Source organism: Phoenix dactylifera, chromosome 6 (assembly GCF_009389715.1).
Source record: "Phoenix dactylifera cultivar Barhee BC4 chromosome 6, palm_55x_up_171113_PBpolish2nd_filt_p, whole genome shotgun sequence".
Classification (NCBI taxonomy): Eukaryota; Viridiplantae; Streptophyta; class Magnoliopsida; order Arecales; family Arecaceae; genus Phoenix; species Phoenix dactylifera.
The window spans coordinates 5,559,352-5,581,735 of NC_052397.1; the positions used below are offsets into that span (position 1 = coordinate 5,559,352).

Consider the following 22,384-nt stretch of genomic DNA (forward strand, 5'->3'; position numbering starts at 1 on the left):
ATTGTATTATACTATATATATAATATTATATTACATTATATCATAATACATTGATATGTTATGTTAAATAATTTAATATTATATTAAATTATTATGCTATAGTATATAATGTTATATTACTATATTATAATAATATTATATTACATTACAGTAATATTATACTATGTCATATATTTATATATATTTATATATTAATACATGTTATATTTTATTATACTCTATTGTATAATACTATGCAATGTTCTTTATGTTAATTTTGTCATACAAAGTACTTTCTTAGTTTATTTACCAAACACATGTTTTATAAAAAACTTTACATTAGAAAGTTCTACTTCCAACAGTTCTATTTTCCAAAGCTCTACTGCCAAAAGCTTCTCCAAATGGGGCCTTAAGAAAAGTGGGTTGGACGCCGCAGATCTTTTCTCAAAATAAGGGCAAATGAGAGTCATTTTATTAGTTTTGGATATGAATCTTGTACAGTTTATGGTATGGAAACAGAAACGACTTACAAATTGGGTGGCTTTTCCTCGCTTACATCAAAACGAAGACAGAAATGAAAATATTATAACACCGAGCACATCACAACTTAAAGATGCATGTAGATGAACAGACTCGCTTGTTGAAATGGTATTAGCTAGCGTTTAGTTGGCCTTGCTTCCAGGCCTCCACCAGCTCTCTTCTCCAGGGTGTAAGGCATGTGAGTTCCCAGAATTTTATCCCATGTGATGAAGAATGGCTGCGAGAAGTTGTACTTGTTGCCATAGAACTGGTGGTGGACATCATGGTATGCTGTGTTATTCCAGAAGAACATGTGGAAGATGTTCCCAGGAAGACACAGACCGCAATGATCATCGATACCTTTCATGGTGGAGAAGGAGAAGAAGAAGATAGATGTTCGAGGTGTCATGCCCGATACGACGAACGCCAGGGCTCCGCCGAGAGTGTCCAAGATGAGCCCCTCCAATGGATGGTTATACTGGCTCCCGAAGGCGTAGGGGACGACGAGCCGGTGGTGCCAAGAGTGGATGTGGCGGTACAAGAACTTGTTGAGGTGCATGTACCTGTGCCAGAAGTATTGCCATGTATCGATAACAAACATGCCGATGAAGAACTGTTTCACAATCACAGTGATCGGAGTTCGAACATCTGAGGTGGTCGTGCTATCATCTCTGCTTAGCTGCAATGGTTGTTGAGGTTTATAGATTAGCAAATGAATATAATATTGCGTCATGAGAGCAATATAATTAATGCATGGTATTGTAGGCAATCTTATATGGGGAGTTTATTTATTTGTACCCTAAAAACAAGGAATGCAATGGCAGCCTGCAGCAGCTGTTGAAGAAGAACCCCTTTAACAACCTCACGCTTTGAGACCAAGTTCTTGGTGTCTTCATCTTTCTTCGAGTGCAACCGGTACTTCTCGAGGGAGCCAAGAATCATATATATACCCGAATAGATCCAGTAGACGGCAATGGGCACAAAAATGCCCAAAACCTCGTCAGAAGGAACATAATCCATTGCACCAAACTAATCGAAGCAAGACCTTGGAGAGGAGGAGGGAGAGGAGGGAGAGAAAATCCGCTTTTCGGGTACTTTTGAAGTTAAGTTCGTGGGCTTATATAGCAAACGGGAAGCACTGTTTCTTCTCTTCTCGCCTTGAAAGTTCGGCCTCGGGCTAAAGAATCTCTGATCAAATCCAACTCCAAGGTTCCGTCAGCCGTAACCTTCCCCAGATATTATAATTAATAAGCTATTCAAATATTGCTATTATAATAAGTCCAACCGGAAAAAAAAGAAAAAGGAAAGCAAAGGTTCACAATCTATTGAATAGTCAATGATTTTTCAGCAGCGAAAAGTCCAACTTTTATTGAGAAAGAGTTGAAAGTCTAATTTTGTAAGCTTCCAGCTCAATAATAACGGCTTGGGGTGGAAGAAAGTTCCACATTTAGCTGAGACCCATGCATGGCTACGTGAAATTATTAGGCGGACTCAGAATAAATTCATCCAAACTTATGTTGCTATTACATATAAAAAAAATCAAATAAATTTATTTTAGATTCATGATGGATCTTATCCATCTAATAATTTTTTCATGGCTATAGTTTCATCCAAGATTTGCCGTTTCAGTACCAGATCTTGTACCGGTGCTACACTAGCATAGTATCGATATAAATTCAATATAAATTTGGGGCATGTCTATACATTAAGTATTTTATGTTCATGAGTTATCTTAATGTGCCCCACTGCCAACCATTCATTCTCATTTTGATGGTTGGATTTCTTTATCTCTCATTGGATAAAAGAAATAATCATCATGGTATTCTTTCGATTAGAGAAACAAATAAGATTTACTTTGAGCGCCAATCAAGGAAGACAGAGAGGAGTTAATGCCCCGGAAAGCTACTGTAGTAGGCGCGTATTTCTCACTCCTGGAATAAATGAACGGGATGGGAAGAAAAGAAAACATCCTTTCATTGGTGCAACTGCCAAGTTCGTTAGGCCAAGTGAAAATTAAAATAAATTTAAAAATATACACTACTCTTTAACTGCAAGGTAAGTATAAAATAATGATAAATCAAATAAATTTTAAAAATATAAAATTGTTAATTCATAAAAATATGTCGAACATATTGATTATTTTTAATATTTTAAATAATAAAATGCTGAAAATATTTAGAAGAATAAAATAAACTTTTTTCTCATGTTCTATTAAAGGAAAAAAAATTAGTATTGCAATGTCATAACTTATTGTAAATAATCTTTTTTAATGACACATACAAGTTACAAATGACATTTTGTCGAGCTAAAGGTGCAATCTCCTTTAATATCCCATTTGGAGTTATTTTAAAATTTTAAAATTGATCTAGGATGTGGGATGTTGGCTAGTCCAATTATGTTCTGGAATGGTGGACATATGGATAGAGGTGTGAGACTACCAGCAATTATAAGATTCTGATTTATTTATTTTTTTATACTATCCATATAATTATTCATTTACCCTTAAATAGAGAAAAGAGATAAGAAGTAAATAATGATAAATTATCTTTTTCGGTCCTCGTGAAAACATATGGTTGTTGTGAAGAGAGAGAAGTATAAGAAAATTTTTTTATACACACTTTTGTTTTAAAAATTTAGCGTCAGAATTTTTACACAATTCATGCCTAAAAGGAAAACATTCCATTCATGGTTTGCCATACCATTCTGAATCTTTCCGATTTAGGATGCATTCAAGCGTATCGTGGTTAAGTGAGGGAGAGGGAGAGAAAGAGGGAGAGGGACGAAGAGAGGGAGAGAGAGGTCGAGGAAGAGGGAGGAAGGGCTTAGAATTTTTTTTTTTTTTTATTTTGTTGGCTTCGAACCGAAATCGATAACTAGTTTGACAACTTCACTTTAAGTTGGCAAAACAATGAAATTACCAAGATAGTTTGCCGGCTTCTTAAGTGAAGTTAGCAAACTATTTACAAATTATAGTTTAAAATTGGCAAAAAAAATATAAAATAAGTATGTTATGATACGATACAATATAAAACTATACTGTACTATACCGCCTATCGATCGGTATAGATTCCGGGACTAGTTTGACAAATTTTAATCCCATCTCTACTTTATTTCTATTATAAAAAAAAAGTCTTCAAAATGTGAACGTGTTTGTAACCGGCATACAACACGTGGCCTGTACATGGTCAAAGATTAAAACATGTTAGTATTAAGTATTTTTTTTCCGATGTAATTCGGAGGAAGCGAGAAACCATATCTCGTATTCTGGATTATTGACGACATCGAAGTACATTGCCTCGTGATCGTTTACGTCGTATCCGCTTGTTGGATCTCCAAAGTCTTCTCAAAAAATTATTCAACTAATGCTTAAACCTGCACGTCATTAATACTTAATTCGTCAACCTGAGATTCATAAACTATATATGTCTAGACGGATTCATTGACCAGAAAAATGCAGTCGATCGATCATATGTGAACGACGATTCTGTTATCTATAAAGGCATGGTCAAAGTCCGCCGCTTAATGATGTGGTTTGAACTCATCTTATCATTTACCCTTCTTTGAGTTGAACGAGCTACTTGCTAGGAATCCAATAATAAAAAAGCGACTTGGCTGCATGAAGTGATGCATGGAGGACGGTTCAATGATCCAATAATCTTTCACCACCTCATGAGCCAAAACCTGCCTGTAATAGCAAGCGTCATCCATTGGTAGTGCCATGAGAGGACAAGCATGAACTTTTGTATACAATACAAGACTCCTCTTTAATTAATTGTCTTGAATTCATCCCACTAGAGGATTCTATTTCTCCATGGTGAGAAGAATTGCCGAGTTTAATTAAGTCATTTAGCTAAATCTCTGAGAAGCACTAAAGAAGATAAGCTTTTGCTTTCTATATTCTTAATTAATTCATTTCTCAAACCATGTTTTTTCATTCGGATCACTGCTTCCTTTTTCATTCCTAAGATGAAAGTATAAGTTTGATCTGAATGAAAAAGGAAGTACGGTTTGAGAAATTAATTACACGAGAGCAATTTTGTCAGATAGGCTTATGATTTAATGGACTAAGATATGTGCTTTTGGATCAAATTAGTAGGACTAATATATTTCTAGTTGCCTAATTTCTAATCGTTAATTCTTCCTCTTCAATTCAGTCGTTGACATGTGCTAAATCCTTAGCTAATCGGTTTTATACTCGAAGTGTTTGTCTTTGCTTATGGCAAATTACCTATACATGAAATTTTATCAACATAGTGCTCTTTGGATTATTTTTGTATTGGATAGTTTGTACATTTGAACCAGAGATATGAAATTGTTCGATAGAATGTTGCTAATGCTTACTTATCTAGCTCAAAAAACATGTTTTACTTCAATGAATCTTTTCTTTTTTTTGATTAAGTAAACTATTATTGCACCACTAAGAGCCTCTTTGGATATTTCCACGAGATTGAGATAAAAATTCTATAGTAATCAGACTTGTTGGCCTATCTAGCTTGCATTTTCTAATAGCCTATGCAAATGTAGCTTAGGTCTAACTTTCGGATTTTATGAAAAAAGAAAATGATCTATGTGTGCTACAGAATTTGAGCTAAGTGATGTTTGGTTAATACAAGACCATGCTTAAACGGATAGCCCAATCTATAAATTTTACTAGATTTTTAGCAGATTTTCGGTTCTATTTTGTAGAAATAACCAAACAGGCCCTAAAGATGGCACTGGAGTTGCCAAATTATCACCATGCATTAGTTTGTTTTAATAAAAATCAAGTTAGAAGAAAAAAGTATGCACAGTAAAAGAAAATTTTCTGACCTCCTAACTTTTGATTCCTTTAAATTTGGCATGTAATTGTGTTTTATGATAGGAGATATGCAAGAAAAAATAAATCTTTTCTCAAAAAAAAGAGAAAGAAATGAAAAAAAAACACCCAAGCTGCAAACCATAAAATAAGCCAACCTTGAGACCAAATTTAGAATTATAGGGAATATATACAATAAATAGAGGTTGATTGTCCATTTCCTATACCTTCAAATAACGATTAAAATAGCTGTGAAAAATATTGAAATATATGCGATATATTTTTCTTGGTCTCTGGACAAACTAATGAGGAAAAAGTGAAAAAAATACGGAGGAAAAACTGATCGAAAACGTCAAAACGGGCTCAAACCCAATATATATGTATGTATCTATGTATGTATGTATTACTGATTTCTGGTTAAAATCACAACAGAAGTTAGCCTTTGAAACTTTGCAAGCAGTTCTATAAATCTTGCTGTTAATGATGCCTTTAATAACCATGCTTACTTTACCAAAAATCAATCTTGTTTACATTAAACCTTCATGGGGTCTTCACCTTAGAATCAAGGGGTTGTAAGTTGAAGCCAAAAAATTTTCACCTTAGTGTGCTCAGCTTGATGGTAATTGGATTTGGATGTTTCTAAAATTGTTAACCATGTTATTCTAAGCCCGCCGGTTTGAAAAAATAACAAATCTATAAATGGTATAATTATGCATGCAATTGAATGGATTCATGACTTAGACTCTAGACTAAGTAGCTAGGATTGCTCCTAAGTTCATTTAGGAAGGAAATGATACCTGGATGGGGTGTAACCCAAGCTTTTTTGTATAATTCAACAGGATTGAGCTAGATTTTCTCCTGAATTCATGGATTGAGAAGCCTACTTGGACATGACCCATATCAACCCAACACTCCTCCAGCTCAAATCCTGTGGGAGGAAAAAAAGGATCTCTATAGATCGTTTTTTCTTCCTGCAAACCAACAAACTTACAGGCCAAGATTTAGGTTAGGACTTGGGTGGATCCTTAGAACTGCAAGCTAGGTAGGCCAATGGGCTTAATTTCTACCGAGTATTCTTACAAGAATATCCGAACATACCCTTAAGACTTTAAGTTTGGGGCCACCCTACCCTATTAGGCTAAATGGTCTACAAGGGTATGTCTCTAATTAGCATTGGCTCTATTTTCCTAGTTAAACATATTGCTTCTCCCAAGTTAGTAATACTCGCAGGATTCTAACAGGTGGCAATATTGGCAACTTATATGGTAGCTCAACATAACCCAGAGGTTCCAAATCTCTTATGAAAGATGATATAGACAAGACAGGCTTTTGCTTCCAGTGTCACTCGATCATATACACATATTTTTCTAACCTATATGGTTTTGCTGTATTTGTGGCTAATGGATGATTAATCATATGTTCTTTGAATACAGAAGAGTCACACAGGCATGGAGAGACTGTTTCTGCCATGGCCCATTCTTTCGCATGTTAAAATGAAATACCCTTGGTTTCTTTATATCTCCTACAAGTTAGCTGAAGTGGGCATTTTGGCACAATAGACTAGGTAGGCTAGTGAATGATATCCATTTAATGAAGGAATTGGGATGAGATGGAGTTCAAGATGGAAAATAAAATAAAAGAGGTGATGGTTCATAGAATGTTGGCTTTGATGGATCATCACTAGTTTTCATATAAATATATTAGATTATAAGTTGGTCAGATTATATGTTAGATCCACCAACACCAGCTGCTCGACCTCAAGCGCCTTGGAGGTTTCTGTGGTGAGTCCTGCATTCAAAGTAGTTTAAATAGAAAAGAAGATTGAAGTCATAGATATCTTTTCTACATAATTTTTCATGTTTATGTCCTTCCTTCTTAGGTGACTGAAAACTTATGAAATCATGATCAATCTCTTGATTATTTTTTATTTTATTTTATTTTATTTTTTATGATGCAATCTCTGGATATGTCTCCAAATCTAGTGAATGTGCCTCTTTTTCCAACTCTGTACCTTTTTTAATATAATTTATTATCAATCATGAAGCAAATATAAGATTAAAATGCCACCCCTCACATTAGAATGGTTTGGTTGACGATAGTGAAGATGTCAATTTCGATCCATGCTGCTAAATTCATGGACCCAAATCAGGCTGGCCTGTCATTGCCCAGGTACTGTAATTTTAGCCCAACTTTATACTTTCCTGGTGCTGATAATTAACTGAGAATATAAGCATAGAGGAGATCCATTGACATCATAAAATGTTGATTACTTTCTTTTAATTCAGTCATGTTTGTTTGAAACATACAACTGCAATACGCTTCATACATGGAGTCTTTTCATGCCACATCCAATTCAAATGGCAAAGTGGAGAAAAGTATCAAACTAAATGCTTTTTTCCCCCCCATAAAAACCATCAGACTTGAAATGTTATGTGGAAATTCATGATATATGGCAAAGAGGATTTATAAAGCAAGAGATGTTAGTAGATGAGATTTTAAGGAAAAGATTAGTTAGAAAGGATGTTCTGTGATGAAAGATATAAAAATTTAATGTATTAGATGAAAACTAAATTGCTCATCCAAATCTAAAATAATAGTCACCAACTTGGTTACGGACAGAATTTAATTACCTTTTCTTCTATTACAATATATTGTGAGTCTACTATAAAAATTGATAGAAACTGTCTGCAGTTGCTTTCAACATGAATTATATATAACTAGATAAGAAATCTCTAGTAACACCATATTGACGTCTCATGTTTATCCTCTATTTCGTGACATCGAGAGAATAGCCAGCCAGTTCTTGCCGAGCTACTCTTTCCAAGCAGTGCTTTACTCGAAAAATGGAACTAATGAGGCTTTATAGGTGTATTTGAACCTACTAAAATAACTCGACCTTCATAGCCAGTTGTTTAGAAGTCACCTGGTGATTAAGAAAGAAGAATAAGAAATTTTATATCTAAAAGGAGCATTTACATCAAATTTACTCTAAACAGACATGGTTGAAGGACACCTAATCATATTTTGAATTTTCCATTTTCTGTAAGTATGCTTCGCACCAATATTTTTGATCTGTTGAGACATTTAGGCACCAGATTATAGGAAGAGTGTAAATAACAAATGCACAAAATAAAAAACTTACTGCTTTAATCAACCAACATCAATTTTTAAAAAAATTATATTTTGATAAATCACGGCCATTCATCAACTAGTCCTTCTTTATACTCTCAAGGACTAATTAAAATGCTTCATCGATCAATTTATCTTTCTTTCTATTTCTTATGCCTTCATAAAAATTCCAGCTCTTCTTACCTCTTCTCACACATATTGGACATGGCAAAAACTAAGCTAAACCGAGTTCTTAATTACCATGGGCTTTGCTTGGGCTAGGCTTTGGTCCAGGACTTGAGCTCGCACGGACTGGATTGTATAAAAGTAGCGGAGACAATTTATCAGCGGACAGGATGCATTTGAGTGGTAACTCGACGGCAGATGTCGACTCATCTGCTACACTAATTCATCTGGATCGGATGATCCTGACCGTTTCAACGAACGGTCCAGGCCATTATCGCCACCCATCACCGTTCATTCATCAAACACGGCGGGGTCCATTAATCAGACGGTCAGTTGCACTGATCTAGCCGGTTTTAGGGTTAGGGTTTTAAATATCCCCGGCATCCCCCGGTGCGGGCCCGGCATCCCCGCCCCTTAAGATCACCACTGCTTACGGAATACCGAATTCCATCACACGGACGGCGCAGATGAACAGGATACAGGAGACCGGCACGCGGTAGGCTCCCTGGCGAGTGATGGGATCTCAACTCATTCGAGTGGGCCGCGAGACGGTATAAATACGAAAGGATCTTTGTTACGAAGGCCATCGCTGGTTTTCCCTCTTCGGTTGCCAAAACCCTTCTCGCCTCGCTTCCTCTCTCTTTGTCCGCTAAGGAGTTTCACTTTCTGTCTCTTTTTCCGAGAATTAGGTTAGGGTTAGGGTTTCGCGAGCTCGAGGGGGGGCGAGATGGTGGCGGACAACGGGAAGAAGTCGAAGGTAGCGGAGAGAGGGGAGGAGGATTCCGATCATATTGATGGAGAGCTCGTGCTGTCCATCGAGAAACTGCAGGAGATTCAAGATGAGCTCGAGAAGGTAATGCTCCTAATTTCCTGTTTTTTTCCCTTTCTTTTTAGATTTTTTTCTTGTTGTTTTGTTGTTGAATGGTGGTTTTATTTGGAGTCGATGCTTTGGTCGTGTGTTTTGTTCTTCTCTCTCCTCTGCGATAGCTCGCGTTTCATATGTATATAGAAGAGAATTGTTTTTGAGAATCTTTAATGGTTGTTCTCTGTTGATTGGTTGTTATGCGATCAGTGATTATTCGGGTTCTTATTCTGAGTAACAAATTAGTGCCTTTAATTTAACTGCAATGGAAATTGGAATTTGGATTCCATAAAGTGTCGTTAGTTTCATTTCTGAAACTTTATGTTATTCTGTATTCTCTGTAGTGCATAGAATTTTATGACGTTTAGGTGGTTGTGCGTTTATTCTTTTGTGATAAGTAAAGTAGGTTGTGAAATTTTTAGGTTTCTGTCAAAGCACGTTTTTTGATGGAGATATCTTGTCAAATTCTGATTGTTTTGGTTGCAGTCAGTTCATTGGCCCATCGGTTTGGATGTTACTGTTATTTTTCTTTTTCACTTGTCTTTCCTTTTATCCTTCAAAAGTCTTGTTCTTTGTAGAATTGGCTGTAGAACATTGGCACTGTAGGCAATTGTTATATGTCATTGAAGTGAATAAAAGAATCTGTGCTATCCAGAGAATTGGATAAAAGAATTCAACAATAGAAATGAGGATTCACACATTGGCTATAGTCACGGATTGATTTGATGAACTGTACATGTACATATGGTTTAAGCTGCAGTTACCAAATTTGCTAAATTAGTAGCAAAATATGAATTGACGTGGATGCTGAGGTTCACATTATGGTTCCTTGTATGAAAGTTTACTTGCATTAGCAAATCTTTATGAGAATCTATTCAATTGGTTCTTGTATACGGTAAATTATCTTGTGTATTTTTTCTCTCTGAAATATGCTTCTTAATCATCTTTCTTACATGTCTTGTTAAATACAAACCAAGTCATCAATGAGTTTTTAGTGAATCAAAGTAAAATTTGATTCATATAATCAATGAGAATGAATCTTCTGATCATACTCTGGGCGAACCCAATAAATTAATGAAGGGCCTAATGCAAACTAGAATCTGAACCCAAACCGAGTGAGCCAATGATACGAGTAACTATGGCTTAACCCAAATGTAGTACAAGAGTAATTTATGAGTTAATATTATATGCAAAAGGGAAAATATGCTATACTACACATACGACACTTGTTATCAAATGGTAGAGTTTACCATTTCTTTTTTATGTTGGCTGAAATCTTATTGCTGTTTCTCTACCTTTCCTCCCATGTTTGCTTTTCATTTATCTACTTGGTTTCTCTATATTGTCTTCTCGGGTCTACATGTCATGATGAACATCAATACCAGCCTAGACAGTAGCACTCTTAAAACTAAATGCATTGATAATGGCAAATGGTTTGTCTAAATTCCCCACTACCTTTTAAGTATCTTTCAACCTCCTCCTTGGACTGACTAAGGATTTCACCTTGTTACTTTGAGGATGAAGCGGAGAGCTTGTAGATGATTGAACAGGTTCCTTAGTCCACTGCGATCATTATGTATAGTCTATATTCAGTTATTTTTCTTCCCTTATTATTATATTTTATTTTCCCAAGAAGTTTGTTATTGCTGGCTTTGGTGTCTTGCTGTGTTAATTATTTTGCAGGAGCATTTTTTAACTTTGAAGTTCAAGCTTATTATTCATTATTTCGTTGATATAAATTATCATAACTCTTAATATTCATTTTTTGAAAATCTTCTTTTACCTGGAGAGTGCCACAAAATGGAAGTAATAAGTACAACAACGAAAAAGGTTAGTCTTGCAACTGGATCGAGTACCGACTAGGTTAGAGATGACTCATAAGCAACCTGATTTCATTTCATGTCTTGATTGTTGTCCCATAACTGACCCGCTGACTAAGTGGATCAGGTCAGTTTGTCTCCATGCAGAATTTTTGCAAACCCATGGGGTCATTCAGGTTTGGCTAGGTCAAGCTTGATCTGAACCAAACTGAAATCATTTAGGTTTGGGTTGTCAGGTCCAGGTTCAGGTCTACTATAATATAAAAGTAAATTTGTGCTATTAATTTTATATTTATTCAAAAATTAATAAAGACATAGGTGGTGGATATGGATTGCTATCAGAAATGTAGTTGACGAGAATAAGGTTTGGCCTTAATTGAGTCTTCAACGTACAAGTAAGTAGCATTAATATTCGATCCACAAACCTAAACATTGGGATTGAGGGTAGGGAGGATTATAGATTTCAAAGTTATGCATTCTTGGCATTGTTTTAAAATGTGGCTATGGCATGCAAGCAGTCAACGACTACATAGTGCATATACATTGTGTAGGCTGCATATACAGACAATATGCAATTTGTATCAACATCCATGTAGTGCCCCAGCATGAAATCCATCAAAGGCCAGCCTTCTTGAGTCCTTCCTTCAACATGCATATACATACGTTGTAGTCAAGTCACGTAGTCAAGTATTTCTCACCCAGATATTTTAATATCTGGCAAACTACTTCCATGCTACAACATCTCCACTTGAAATACCTAGTACTTAGGTCTTAGTAGTAATGTTAAGATAATTAGCATATTGAAATTAGTAGTGTAATGTATATAGCCTATTTGAAATCCACATTCAACACAATCATTAGCTTGAACTTGTTAGTTCGCATTGGCCTGCATAAGAGTGGACCATTATGTGCTTGCACAATGCTAAAAGGCATACATATGCTGTTGCACAATGGTAAGTAGATTGACATGTAGTGGCACAATGCTAATCTTGCTGTGCTTTTGAAATGCTGAGGAGACCATATTTTTGGCCCTATAACAAATATATGGTTGCACAATGCTAAAAGGCTCACAAATACTATTGCTCAATGGTAGGTAGGCTACGGCTAGGGATAGCAATTTACTTTGCCTCATCGGTTACCTGACCCGATCCGATCCAAATGGGGCAGGTTTTACCTGACCCACAGTAGATCCGGGGTGGGTACGAGTAATGGTATTTTTGTATGGAAAAAAAATATTTTTGTAACTTTACCCAACCTGCCTTGTCCAACCCACTCTATTTAACTCTACCGCCCTGCCTCGCCCTGCTCTGAAGCAACTATGGGGTGGGTATAAGTAATGGTCTATCCGATCAGTTGCCATCCCTAGCTGCAGCACAATGCTAAAAGGCTCACAAATGTTGCTGCTTCATGGTAAATAGGCTGCATGTGAAGCTGCACAATGCTAATCCTGCTGCATATGTGTCCTTAAGTGTCAAGTGGACCATCTTTTTGGCCCATGTATGGCCTAACTACATATGTAGCAACCACATATTGAATGTGCAGCATGGTCTAGGGACCGCATATGCATACCCTGCCGCACAATGCAACATCATGTATTGCATTTTGAGACACTGATTTTTGGATTGAGTTGGATTAGGTAGGGTTGGGCCATACGATGTTTGACCTATTTTAGACCTGGCTAGTACATGGGTGTTGGGTCTAGGTCAGGTAGGAAAGCATGATCTAGACCAAGGTTTGCTAAACCAGTATCAGGGCTCATATCGGCTGGTGAAGTTGATCGATCAAGAGAGGGCAGAGGAAGTTTGAGTCGTCACAAGGGAGCTTCAAGAGCTCTAGATATGGCGACGAGGATCAAGAGCGAGCGAGAGAAAAAGAGTGACTCGCCTAGCAAAGGACATTCTTGTTGTTGTCTTTGGTGACTTGATGGGGACATAGGGTTTTAGGGATTAGGACTTCGAAATTGAGCAAGGGGAGCTTCAAATGGAAAAAATTGAGTGGGGGAGGGCTTCGCCCTTTGTATACCGAATCGACTTGTTGAACCATATCGTTAACTGAGCAGCCTGGTTCGACACACTCCGAACTTGCTGATTCAGCATGGTTCGGCTAATCTTGATCCAAATTGGATCCAATTTTTCAAATGGATCACTTATTCAGACCCAAACTTAACCTATGGGTCTAATAAATGAGATCTAAATGGACCAAACTTGATTTGGTCCAAATGACGTATTTGCAGACTTAAAAATGATGAAATATATCATCTATATGTTAACAATGACAAAATGCATGCAGAGATGGTTGTTTAAGAACAAGTATAAAAAATCTTGAGGAACACAAATAACTTTAATATAAGAAATCCCATGCATGCAGACATCCACTTGCAAAGCATGTTAATATAATAAAATGAATAAAGATATAAAAATAAGAGAAGCTAAAAATAATAAGCCAAAGTTATCCTTGAATGTGAAATTATATTAATAGCATCTAGGATGATTTTGTCAAATAAAATATAAAAGTGGAAAAAACATAAATGCAAACCATGAAAGACCTCCAGGTGGATTTGTGTAATAGTTTGAACACAATTTAACTAACATAGGCTCTAGCCGTCCCCTCCTTTTTCTTGATCTGTCCCAATGAGGAAAAATTTTCTGCCCACAAGTAGTTGATATTCTTAATTGTGATGGGACCAACCTGGATAGTGGAGGGAGCTTGAGATGGATAACTACGAGAGGATCGAGAGAGGTCTCTGTTTTGTAAATAATAGGAGGGGGGAGGTCCAATTAAATTTTGAATCCTGTTTTTGTTGGGTTGATGAATTCCTATTTGCAAGGGATTGTAGTTGATACTCATGGTGGTTGCTAAGTGTAACAATGAGAAAGAATGCTACATGAGATTTACTTTCCAGAATTCTCTTAACAAATTTGAGCGGACAAATTATTTCCATCTAAGGCAAATTTCATAGAAGACCCCAACTCACTCTTTTTAGTATTGTATAAATATGTAGACAGTGACAGTCCTTTTAGAACAGATTTGGGAATTCTTCAGGTCTATAACATCCGTCCCAGTTTTGTATAGACTAAAACATGTCTATTACAACCTCACATACTGTACAAACCAAATGATGCCTAGTTAATATCTTGGTTGTGATTGTCAAATAGCAATCAAAGTTAAACTTTCCAGCACTTTGCCAGTAATGCTCAATTGTTTTTCTGGTTTTAGCATGGTAAACATTTAAGATTTTAAGAGTGTTATTTATGGTTCTGTAGTTGAGCCACTTTAAGCGAAGTGGTATTTAAAAATAATGAAGTGATGAGTATACTTCTTGTCTGATTGGAACTATACTGTTACCTTATGCTTGTTTCGCATAATTAAGGAAGAACTGGTATGGGAATCAGAAATTGATAAGATGGAAAATAAAGGATCAGAATCAGTATTCTTGTTCTATTGTTTGGGCAATGAATGTAAGACTGCACAAGTAAGGAATGATAATTCCATTCTAACTTTTGATTTAGCCAGAAACATTCTAGAATGGAATCGATATCATATGTATTTTTTTGAATGTGTCCTTGAATAAAATAGCTAAAAAGTTTAAGAAGACTTTGCAGTTCAAATCTTAATTAAATCATTTATTTTAATTTTGTACTGTAATTGTCACTAATTATTTCATATCATAGATATCATTCATTCACATTTTAAGCCATAAGTACTGCTCATCAAAATACATTTAAAAGTAGAATTACAATTTCTCTATTTAAGGGAATGGCAATTCCAAAGAAATGTGATTTTTCTTGTTGCACAAACCTGACATCAGAGTGGAGGCAAATTTGGAATTCTCATTCCACTACAGCCTTTTCATTAACCAGACATAATGAGGTGAGAGGAAGAATATCGACAAATGCAAGCAAAAGATGATGACAAAGATGAAGAGAAGGGAGGTTGGGGGGGGGGTGCTTTCCATGCTAATGGTTGGATTTAATGAGAAGCATAAAATAGTTAATTAAAGATAAAATAGAAACAGATTAAATAAAATGGAAAAGAATAGGGAGAAAGGAGGTGAAAGGAATGTAGTGATGTTCCCCCATTCAGTTGGGCAACTGGAGGTAGGAGGAAGCCTTCTTGACTGAATTGCTTTGGGCTTTGGTATATTTAGGGGCAAAGACCACTTAACAATCTTGCTGCTGAATCACTTGTTATCTGTGTGTAGGTGGGCCTCAAGAAAAGATTAAGAAAAAAGAAAAGTTAGAGGGAAATAAGAATTAGAGAGAGAAGTATTTAGAGGGAACAAAAGGCTGAACGTGGTCTCTATAGTTCAGTCCTTTAACAAAATAAAGCTATCATAGCAGCGTTTTCAGCTGGCCCATATAGGTCTTTATATATATTTAGCTAACCTTCTAAATTTGACCAACTTTAGCTGTTGTAGAATAAAATCCCTTGGCAATGGAGTTTTGTTAGGACTCTTTAAAACATAGTAGGTAGTCTTCCTCATAAGCATCCATATCCTCCCCTAGATTACAAATTTTATGTTTTATGGAACCACATTTATAATGCTCCTTTGCCAAAGTTGAATCCTAAGGGCTTCAGAAGTTCCCCAACCCAATAGATGTCTAAAGTAGGAAGTCTATGCATTAGGCCTACTCAAAATAGGACATTAGAACGATTATTAATAATTATGTATTGAGAAGATCCCACATTATGGTAAGAACCTTCCTTGTGGCTTTGCTTAATCTAAGCCATCTAGTACTTCTGAAAATTCGATATGCTCTGTTGCACTCTTTGCATCTAGATATGAAATGGAATCAACATGTATTGTTTCATGTGATCTCAGCCCCTGACTTCATCAATTCTTCTCTAGATGCCTAGGTATACTTACATGTGAGAGTTCTTGGTTATGCAATGGCTTGAACAAAAGCAACATTGTAGTGTTTAAATTGTCATGATCATGAAAATAACTAAGTAGTTTGAACTCCTATCGAACCACATTGTAAGTTTGATCTAAGCATGCCAATGGATTGAATGGTTCTTCAAATGTTTAAGTAGACTGAGCTGGTTCATAGGTGGAAGCAAGCAATGCTTAGATTTTTCATCACACATAGCTATTTAAGTTGTTGCATAAGCATCTAAATGGCTGTTTTAATAACCATTATCTTGAGCTATTCCCCTCTATCCATTTTCGCTATAATTTGATGTGAGCAATAGTAATTTAGAAGCCCAAACATATACATTTGCATGGCATTGCTTCATGACAGGTAGATGCATCATTGATGCATCTCTGATGGGCTATTTTTCAAATGTAATTAAAGGTCCAAGTCCTTTGTATCAGTTTTTTTTTAAATCAATACTCTTATTGTATATTTAACAATACAGTGGAACAGTCAATGCTGCTGTTAAATTTCTTTCCTCATCATGCAAATTCTTTACAAAGAAGGTAATGAAATTTCAAGCATTAACACTCTGATGTAGTCAGTGGAGGATCCTTCTTTTGATTTATAAATGCTTTAGCAGATGTCGAAACTTTGATGAAATTGCATGTGCTGATAGTCATGCGTAATCTATCTTGTTGATTTCTATTACTTATTTCACTGGATTTACATTCCCAGAGCATAGAGTTAATATGTTCTTAGTTTGGGTAAGTAAGAAGTGCGAACTGCATCAATGGATGAATTGCTCATTGGTTTTGTTGTTTGTGTGTGCTGTTATTCTCATTGAACCTCAATGGATTTGGCTTACTTGTTTAGGACTATGGAAAGTTTTAAGTTCCTAAAGTTGTCGGCCTGTTGCCTGTTTCTGCCATATGCTCATCTCATTCATGACTGTAGGTTAATGAGGAAGCAAGTGATAAAGTTTTGGAGGTGGAACAGAAATATAATGAGATTCGAAGACCTGTCTACATTAAACGGAATGAGATCATCCAATCCATTCCAGACTTTTGGTTAACTGCGGTTTGTAATCTCTCTTTTTTTTAGTAATTATATACTTAAGCTACAACCTCTTTTCTGGAACATTCTCATCTAATAGTTTTTCTTTTTTGTATTTCTGTGTGTAATGCTTAACTCTTTAGTTCCTGAGTCATCCTGCTCTTAGCGATCTTCTGACAGAGGAAGACCAAAAGGTATGCATGCTGTTATTTTTGAAACATGCTGTGTTCAAACTAAATGTGGTGGAAATTGTTACTCCATCCAGAATAAATATATTAACTATATCAATTAGAGATATCATTCTAGGACCTTTGTCAGCTTCTTCTGGATTTATCTGATGTCTGGTATTACTTGGAACCCATAATAGATTTCCAGGTGCTTGTGTTAATAAAGTTCCTTTGATGCAGATTTTCAAGTATTTGGTTTCACTAGATGTTGAAGATTGTCAGGATTTAAAGTCAGGCTACTCCATTATATTTGTGAGTTGTTGTTTACTTTTGATGAAATAGCCATTCTGTTGCTATGAATAAGTATATTCTTGTGATTTATTATCTTTAATCAATTGACTGGGTGTTTGTAATGTATAGAACTTCTCTCCTAACCCATATTTTGAAGACACAAAGCTTGTGAAGACTTATTCCTTCACTGAGGAAGGAGTGGCTAATATAACTGGTACGACTATCAAGTGGAAGGAGGGTATGGTAAGGTTATTATCTTATGCGGTAATCGTTGATAATTTTCTGAGTCAGGTATTAGTTCTAATGTTTGTTTCTCATAATATCTGTAGGAGATTGCCAATGGTAATGGTCATGAGAAGAAGGGAGGCAAGCGACCTTTTACTGAGGAAAGGTTGGCTTTAGTACCATGTAATCTTGTTTTATAGGCAATAGCTGGATATTTAACTGATTTTGTCACATTGGGTATCTGATAATTTATGATAATTCTGCTGTTGTTGCTTTCAATATTAGGATTATTCATATTTATGTATATCATATGCGTATTCTTTCCAAGTAGATCGCCGTTCACATTTCCCTCCTAGTTCTTCTTAGAAGACCAGGAATCTTATTTTTGCAAAGGCCTCCTCTAGTCCTGCACATGCCCACTGATTTCTGTCACTTGCGTGCCACTTCATCCTTAATTGGTGCAAGTTCTACACCTCTTCTGGCATAACTGTCCCACTTCTTATCCTTCCATATTTTACCACACATGTTATTCAATATTCTCATTTCTACCACATGCATCAGTCTGTGCATATAGAAAGATTGAAGATAATTCTGATAAACTTCTTTGTCGAATATGGTGTTGTATCATGGTAGATTATATCCGGGGAATAGTGTTCAGTATTATTATTGGTTGCATGATACTTGGATGCATGAATTCTTTTCTCATTCTTTATTTTTATTTTTTTGATGCAGTTTCTTTAGTTGGTTTGGTGAAACTCAACAGAAAAATTTCTCAGATGGTGTAACAGATGAGGTAATCATTCAGACTTAAATTGGGAAGACTGATTATCGTGGACGACTGCACATTTTTCAAATCAATTTTTCTGTTTATTCTTCTGGTATCAGTGAAACTCATATGACAACATGATTTTGTTGTTTTTATTTTTTTTAATCTTCCTATTTTATGAATTCTGCTAATTTGTATGCAGATTCCTGTTTTTGGTTTTTGAATTGAATTAAACGTTCAGCTTCTTTTCCTGTACGTTTTTTCTGTCTGTTGATGTACTCTACAACAAATTGATGCAGGTGGCAGAGATAATCAAGGAAGATTTATGGCCCAACCCTTTGAAGTATTTTAATAATGCAAGTTTTCTACCTTCTGTCCTTTCCTCCTTTTCTTTTGCCAAATATCAATTTTTCTTCTCACTGAACATCGGTTCCAAGTTTTCCTAAGACTCCTGTGTACTTCAAATATTATGATGATGCAGGAGGCTGATGAAGAGGACTTTGATGGAGATGAAGATGATGAAGAGGTAAATGCCTCGCTTGTTTTGAGTTTTAAACAATGCTAGCCAGTTTCTGATGTTGCTGCTGATAACTCAGTTAGAGGAGTGCATATTTGCAGAATTTTGGCCTCTCGTTGCTTGGCCATCTTCGGGACTCCAAATACTATGTAGTCAAACCATTTCTTTTGGAAAGATCTTATGCACTGTATCTCTAGTCTCTGTTTGTTGTGTTGCTATTTTTCTGTTTCAATATGGGTGTAAACTGTTCAGTTTAGCTGGATGTTGTGCCAACATCAAACGAACATTTTGCATTTGAAACTCATACCTGCATGACTTATAACAAAAGGAATTTAGATATTAGTTCCTAATTTTCTGCTACAGGTTTTTCTACTCAAGTTTGTGCATGTGTTCTTGTTGTCCAGTGAAGCTTTATGACCACATTCATATAATCACCATTATTTTACTTCTTGTTTTGTTATGATGTCTTATAATTTACGATTTCACTTTATAGAGATTGATAACAATTATTGTTTTGATTCTAAGTTTTCGTACGTTATAAATATTATTGCATAGGTTGTATTTTAAAACTAAAAGAACTCTTTCTGTCTGAGGTCTGAAAATAAATAAATTTCAAATGGACTAGTTTTAATTATTGTATGCACTGCAATTGTAATGTAGCAGATATTTGTTAGTTACTTTTGGCCATGCAAAATATGTGTAGGATCCTTGATTTGTCAAACTTCTGCCCTCAGTTGTACCATGTTTCGTTTGATTTTTTTTCCTGTGCCCTGTCTTTTGCTTAAGAACAGCTCAGATTTTGTGTTCATTTTAAAAATTTAATATAAAAAATCAGCCAGAAAAGATGTACGATAATGCTGTTCTGCTCTAGATAAGACTCATCTTGTCCAAAGCTGTACAGAGCTTTGGTGTCTGTACTCGGTGTGTTTAGTGATATTAAAGTGACCATCCATTATCTCATGTTTTTCAAATTCTTTTTTTTCAAATTCTTTTCACTTTGATAAAATTGATACTTATCGCTCTGCAGAAGTGCTTATGCATATTAAGATAATAATTTATGCAACTGATGCAATCTTATTTTTTGATGTGTTCATTTATTTATTAATTTGTGTAGATGTTTTTGCACCTTTTTACAAAAATAGTGGTTGGAAATAACATTGGAATCAGTTTTCTTAGGGGCAATGGAAACTTGACTAAATTAGAGAATAGAAAACCCAAAAAATAATCTTATTCCTATGATTCTTAATAATTCTGTCCACTTTGAGGCTCGTCTCTGAAGAAGTCTATTTGATATGTTGGAAACTTCTGGTGTTTTGGTTCCTGAATAAACTTATGTTCCATCCGTTTATTGCTAAGCTTATAATACTATGCAATCATCACATTCAATAAGGTAGTAGAGAGACCTGGCAAATAACTATTGAGTAAATTAGAGAGGGTGTGATCATTTGTGGACAAGGATAGCATCATATTGGATGGGTTTTGCTTGCAACTGGTAAACAATCAACAATGATGAATTTTCTCATGTTTTGCTTTGAATATGCTGACCTGCAGATTATGTGCTATTATGGATTGTTGGTTTTGGAGCAAGATTAATTCAAAATTTTTTAAGCATGAGCATCTAATAAATGAAAAATAGTTACCTTTATAAAATTTAAAAATTATTAATATAGCAATTACATTTTGTAAGAAATCAGAATATAACGAGTGAAATTTGTATTATTTTGTACGTGAGTCCCATTACAAGTGTTTGATGCATAGCATCCTATGAACTTTTGAGATTGCTAAAAGCCTCGCATGCTTTCCATTTTTATTTCCTATTTTTTCAGGAGGACTCATGTTACCAAAAGATATTAGTTTTATATGCTTAATCTGTTTCTTATCTGCTGTGTACCGTGCGGTATATTCCTATTTTCCTTCACGAGGACTCATGTTGCCAAAAGATACTAGTTTTATTTGCTTAATCTGTTTCTTCTCTGCTGTGTACTGTGCAGCATTTTCCTATTTGCACACGCTAATAAACTCTGCCCGACCAATTATGCTGTTTTTTGTCAGAAGGGATCTGAAGATGATGAGGATGGTGAGCAAGATGATGACGAAGAGGACGATGATGAGGATGATAGTTAGTCTCTTCTCGCAGCTTCTTTCGTTTGGGCTTCCACAACTTGGCTGTGGCGAGTGCCACTGCCAGGCATGCTCATCTTCTATGGAAGGTCTTGATTTTGAGGGGGGCGGCTTCTAATCTTGCTTCAAGCTCCGTAGCTGTCAATTTTTTTGTACTTTGTCTTTCATGACCCTTGCTTATAGCTGGTGGCCTGTCTAAAGCTAGAAATTTATTTATCATTATGGGCGTGTCAAATGTTTGTCCTTGGACTTGAAGAATCTCGGCATGCTGTGTTCTTCAGGATCTAGGAGTTTGTATGGAGAACCGGTGCATCATTTTTTTAAAACTTCTTTAGTTATATAAATATATTACATCAATTTCATGTGGTATCTTTTCCTCTTTAAATCTTTTTAATTGGTTCATGTGCTAAGCCTGAACCACTTGCAACTTTTGATACTTCTCTGCACTCAGCATCACCACCACTCCTGTTTAGCCCGTGGCGTCTTTTGACTACGACCGTCCAGAACCGTTTATTGGTTGTGTTTACCGCCTGCATCAGTAATGCTGCGGCCTCTGTTTTGACAAGCTGGCGCTAAATTGTCTCACAAGGGAACGGAGAGTGCACAAAATCGCTTGAATTTGGTGGTGTTTTGCGAATCAACGATTATCTCCTCTCCTCTCCTTGTTGAGGTAACCTTTGAGCTCCGGTTTGCTACGGTAGAATCTCGCGAAGCCGTCCCGCCCGTCCGGTTCTAGCCAAATTTGGGAAATGGGAAGTGAATTGAGGCCTTGTAGGCTGAGTTGGGTTCAAAACTTAATACATCTGACCCAAAATCGGGCTGTGCTTAGGCTTGTCAAGTGAATGCTTTACCCGGACGTCTTTATTTTGTTGTTTTAATGGAGAGCAACTGAAGTAGTCGTTGTAACTGAAGAAGTTGATTTTGTTGTTTTAATAGAGAGCAACTGAAGAAGTTGACTTTGTTGTTTTAATAGAGAGCAACTGACGTAGACGTTGTAACTGAAGAAAGCCATGTGTCAATGCATCATCAAAAGATGACGTGCTGATGTATTGCATGAGGGTTCATTTGCCTATAAAAACAGCCAAGCCGGCGGTATCCTCTTAGCTGACCCTCCAT

General features: G+C 35.9%; 2 protein-coding genes across 6 annotated transcripts; one reads left to right on the forward strand and one right to left on the reverse strand.

Annotated features, from left to right (window-relative positions):
* Positions 1–435: 435 nt before the first annotated feature.
* Positions 436–1,575, reverse strand: LOC120111217 (sphinganine C4-monooxygenase 2-like). Its single transcript, XM_039127778.1, has 2 exons — positions 1,297–1,575; positions 436–1,177 (listed from the first exon to the last, which is right to left on the reverse strand). Exons 1-2 carry the CDS (start codon positions 1,516–1,518, stop codon positions 635–637), a joined length of 765 nt encoding a protein of 254 aa, XP_038983706.1. The 5' UTR covers positions 1,519–1,575; the 3' UTR covers positions 436–634.
* Positions 1,576–9,174: 7,599 nt separating this feature from the next.
* Positions 9,175–21,637, forward strand: LOC120111007 (NAP1-related protein 2-like). Of its 5 annotated transcripts, XM_039127255.1 has the most exons (11): positions 9,175–9,440; positions 17,083–17,205; positions 17,325–17,375; positions 17,589–17,660; positions 17,769–17,882; positions 17,969–18,030; positions 18,597–18,657; positions 18,930–18,986; positions 19,112–19,156; positions 19,227–19,296; positions 21,200–21,216. In XM_039127255.1, coding segments are annotated over exons 1-11 (783 nt in total). In that variant the 5' UTR covers positions 9,175–9,314; the 3' UTR covers positions 21,202–21,216. The 5 variants fall into 5 exon arrangements, with proteins under 5 accessions (XP_038983183.1, XP_038983186.1, XP_038983182.1 ...); XM_039127258.1 differs by lacking the exon at positions 19,227–19,296 and having other exon boundaries at positions 21,139–21,637; XM_039127254.1 differs by lacking the exon at positions 19,227–19,296 and having other exon boundaries at positions 21,200–21,637.
* Positions 21,638–22,384: the final 747 nt, after the last annotated feature.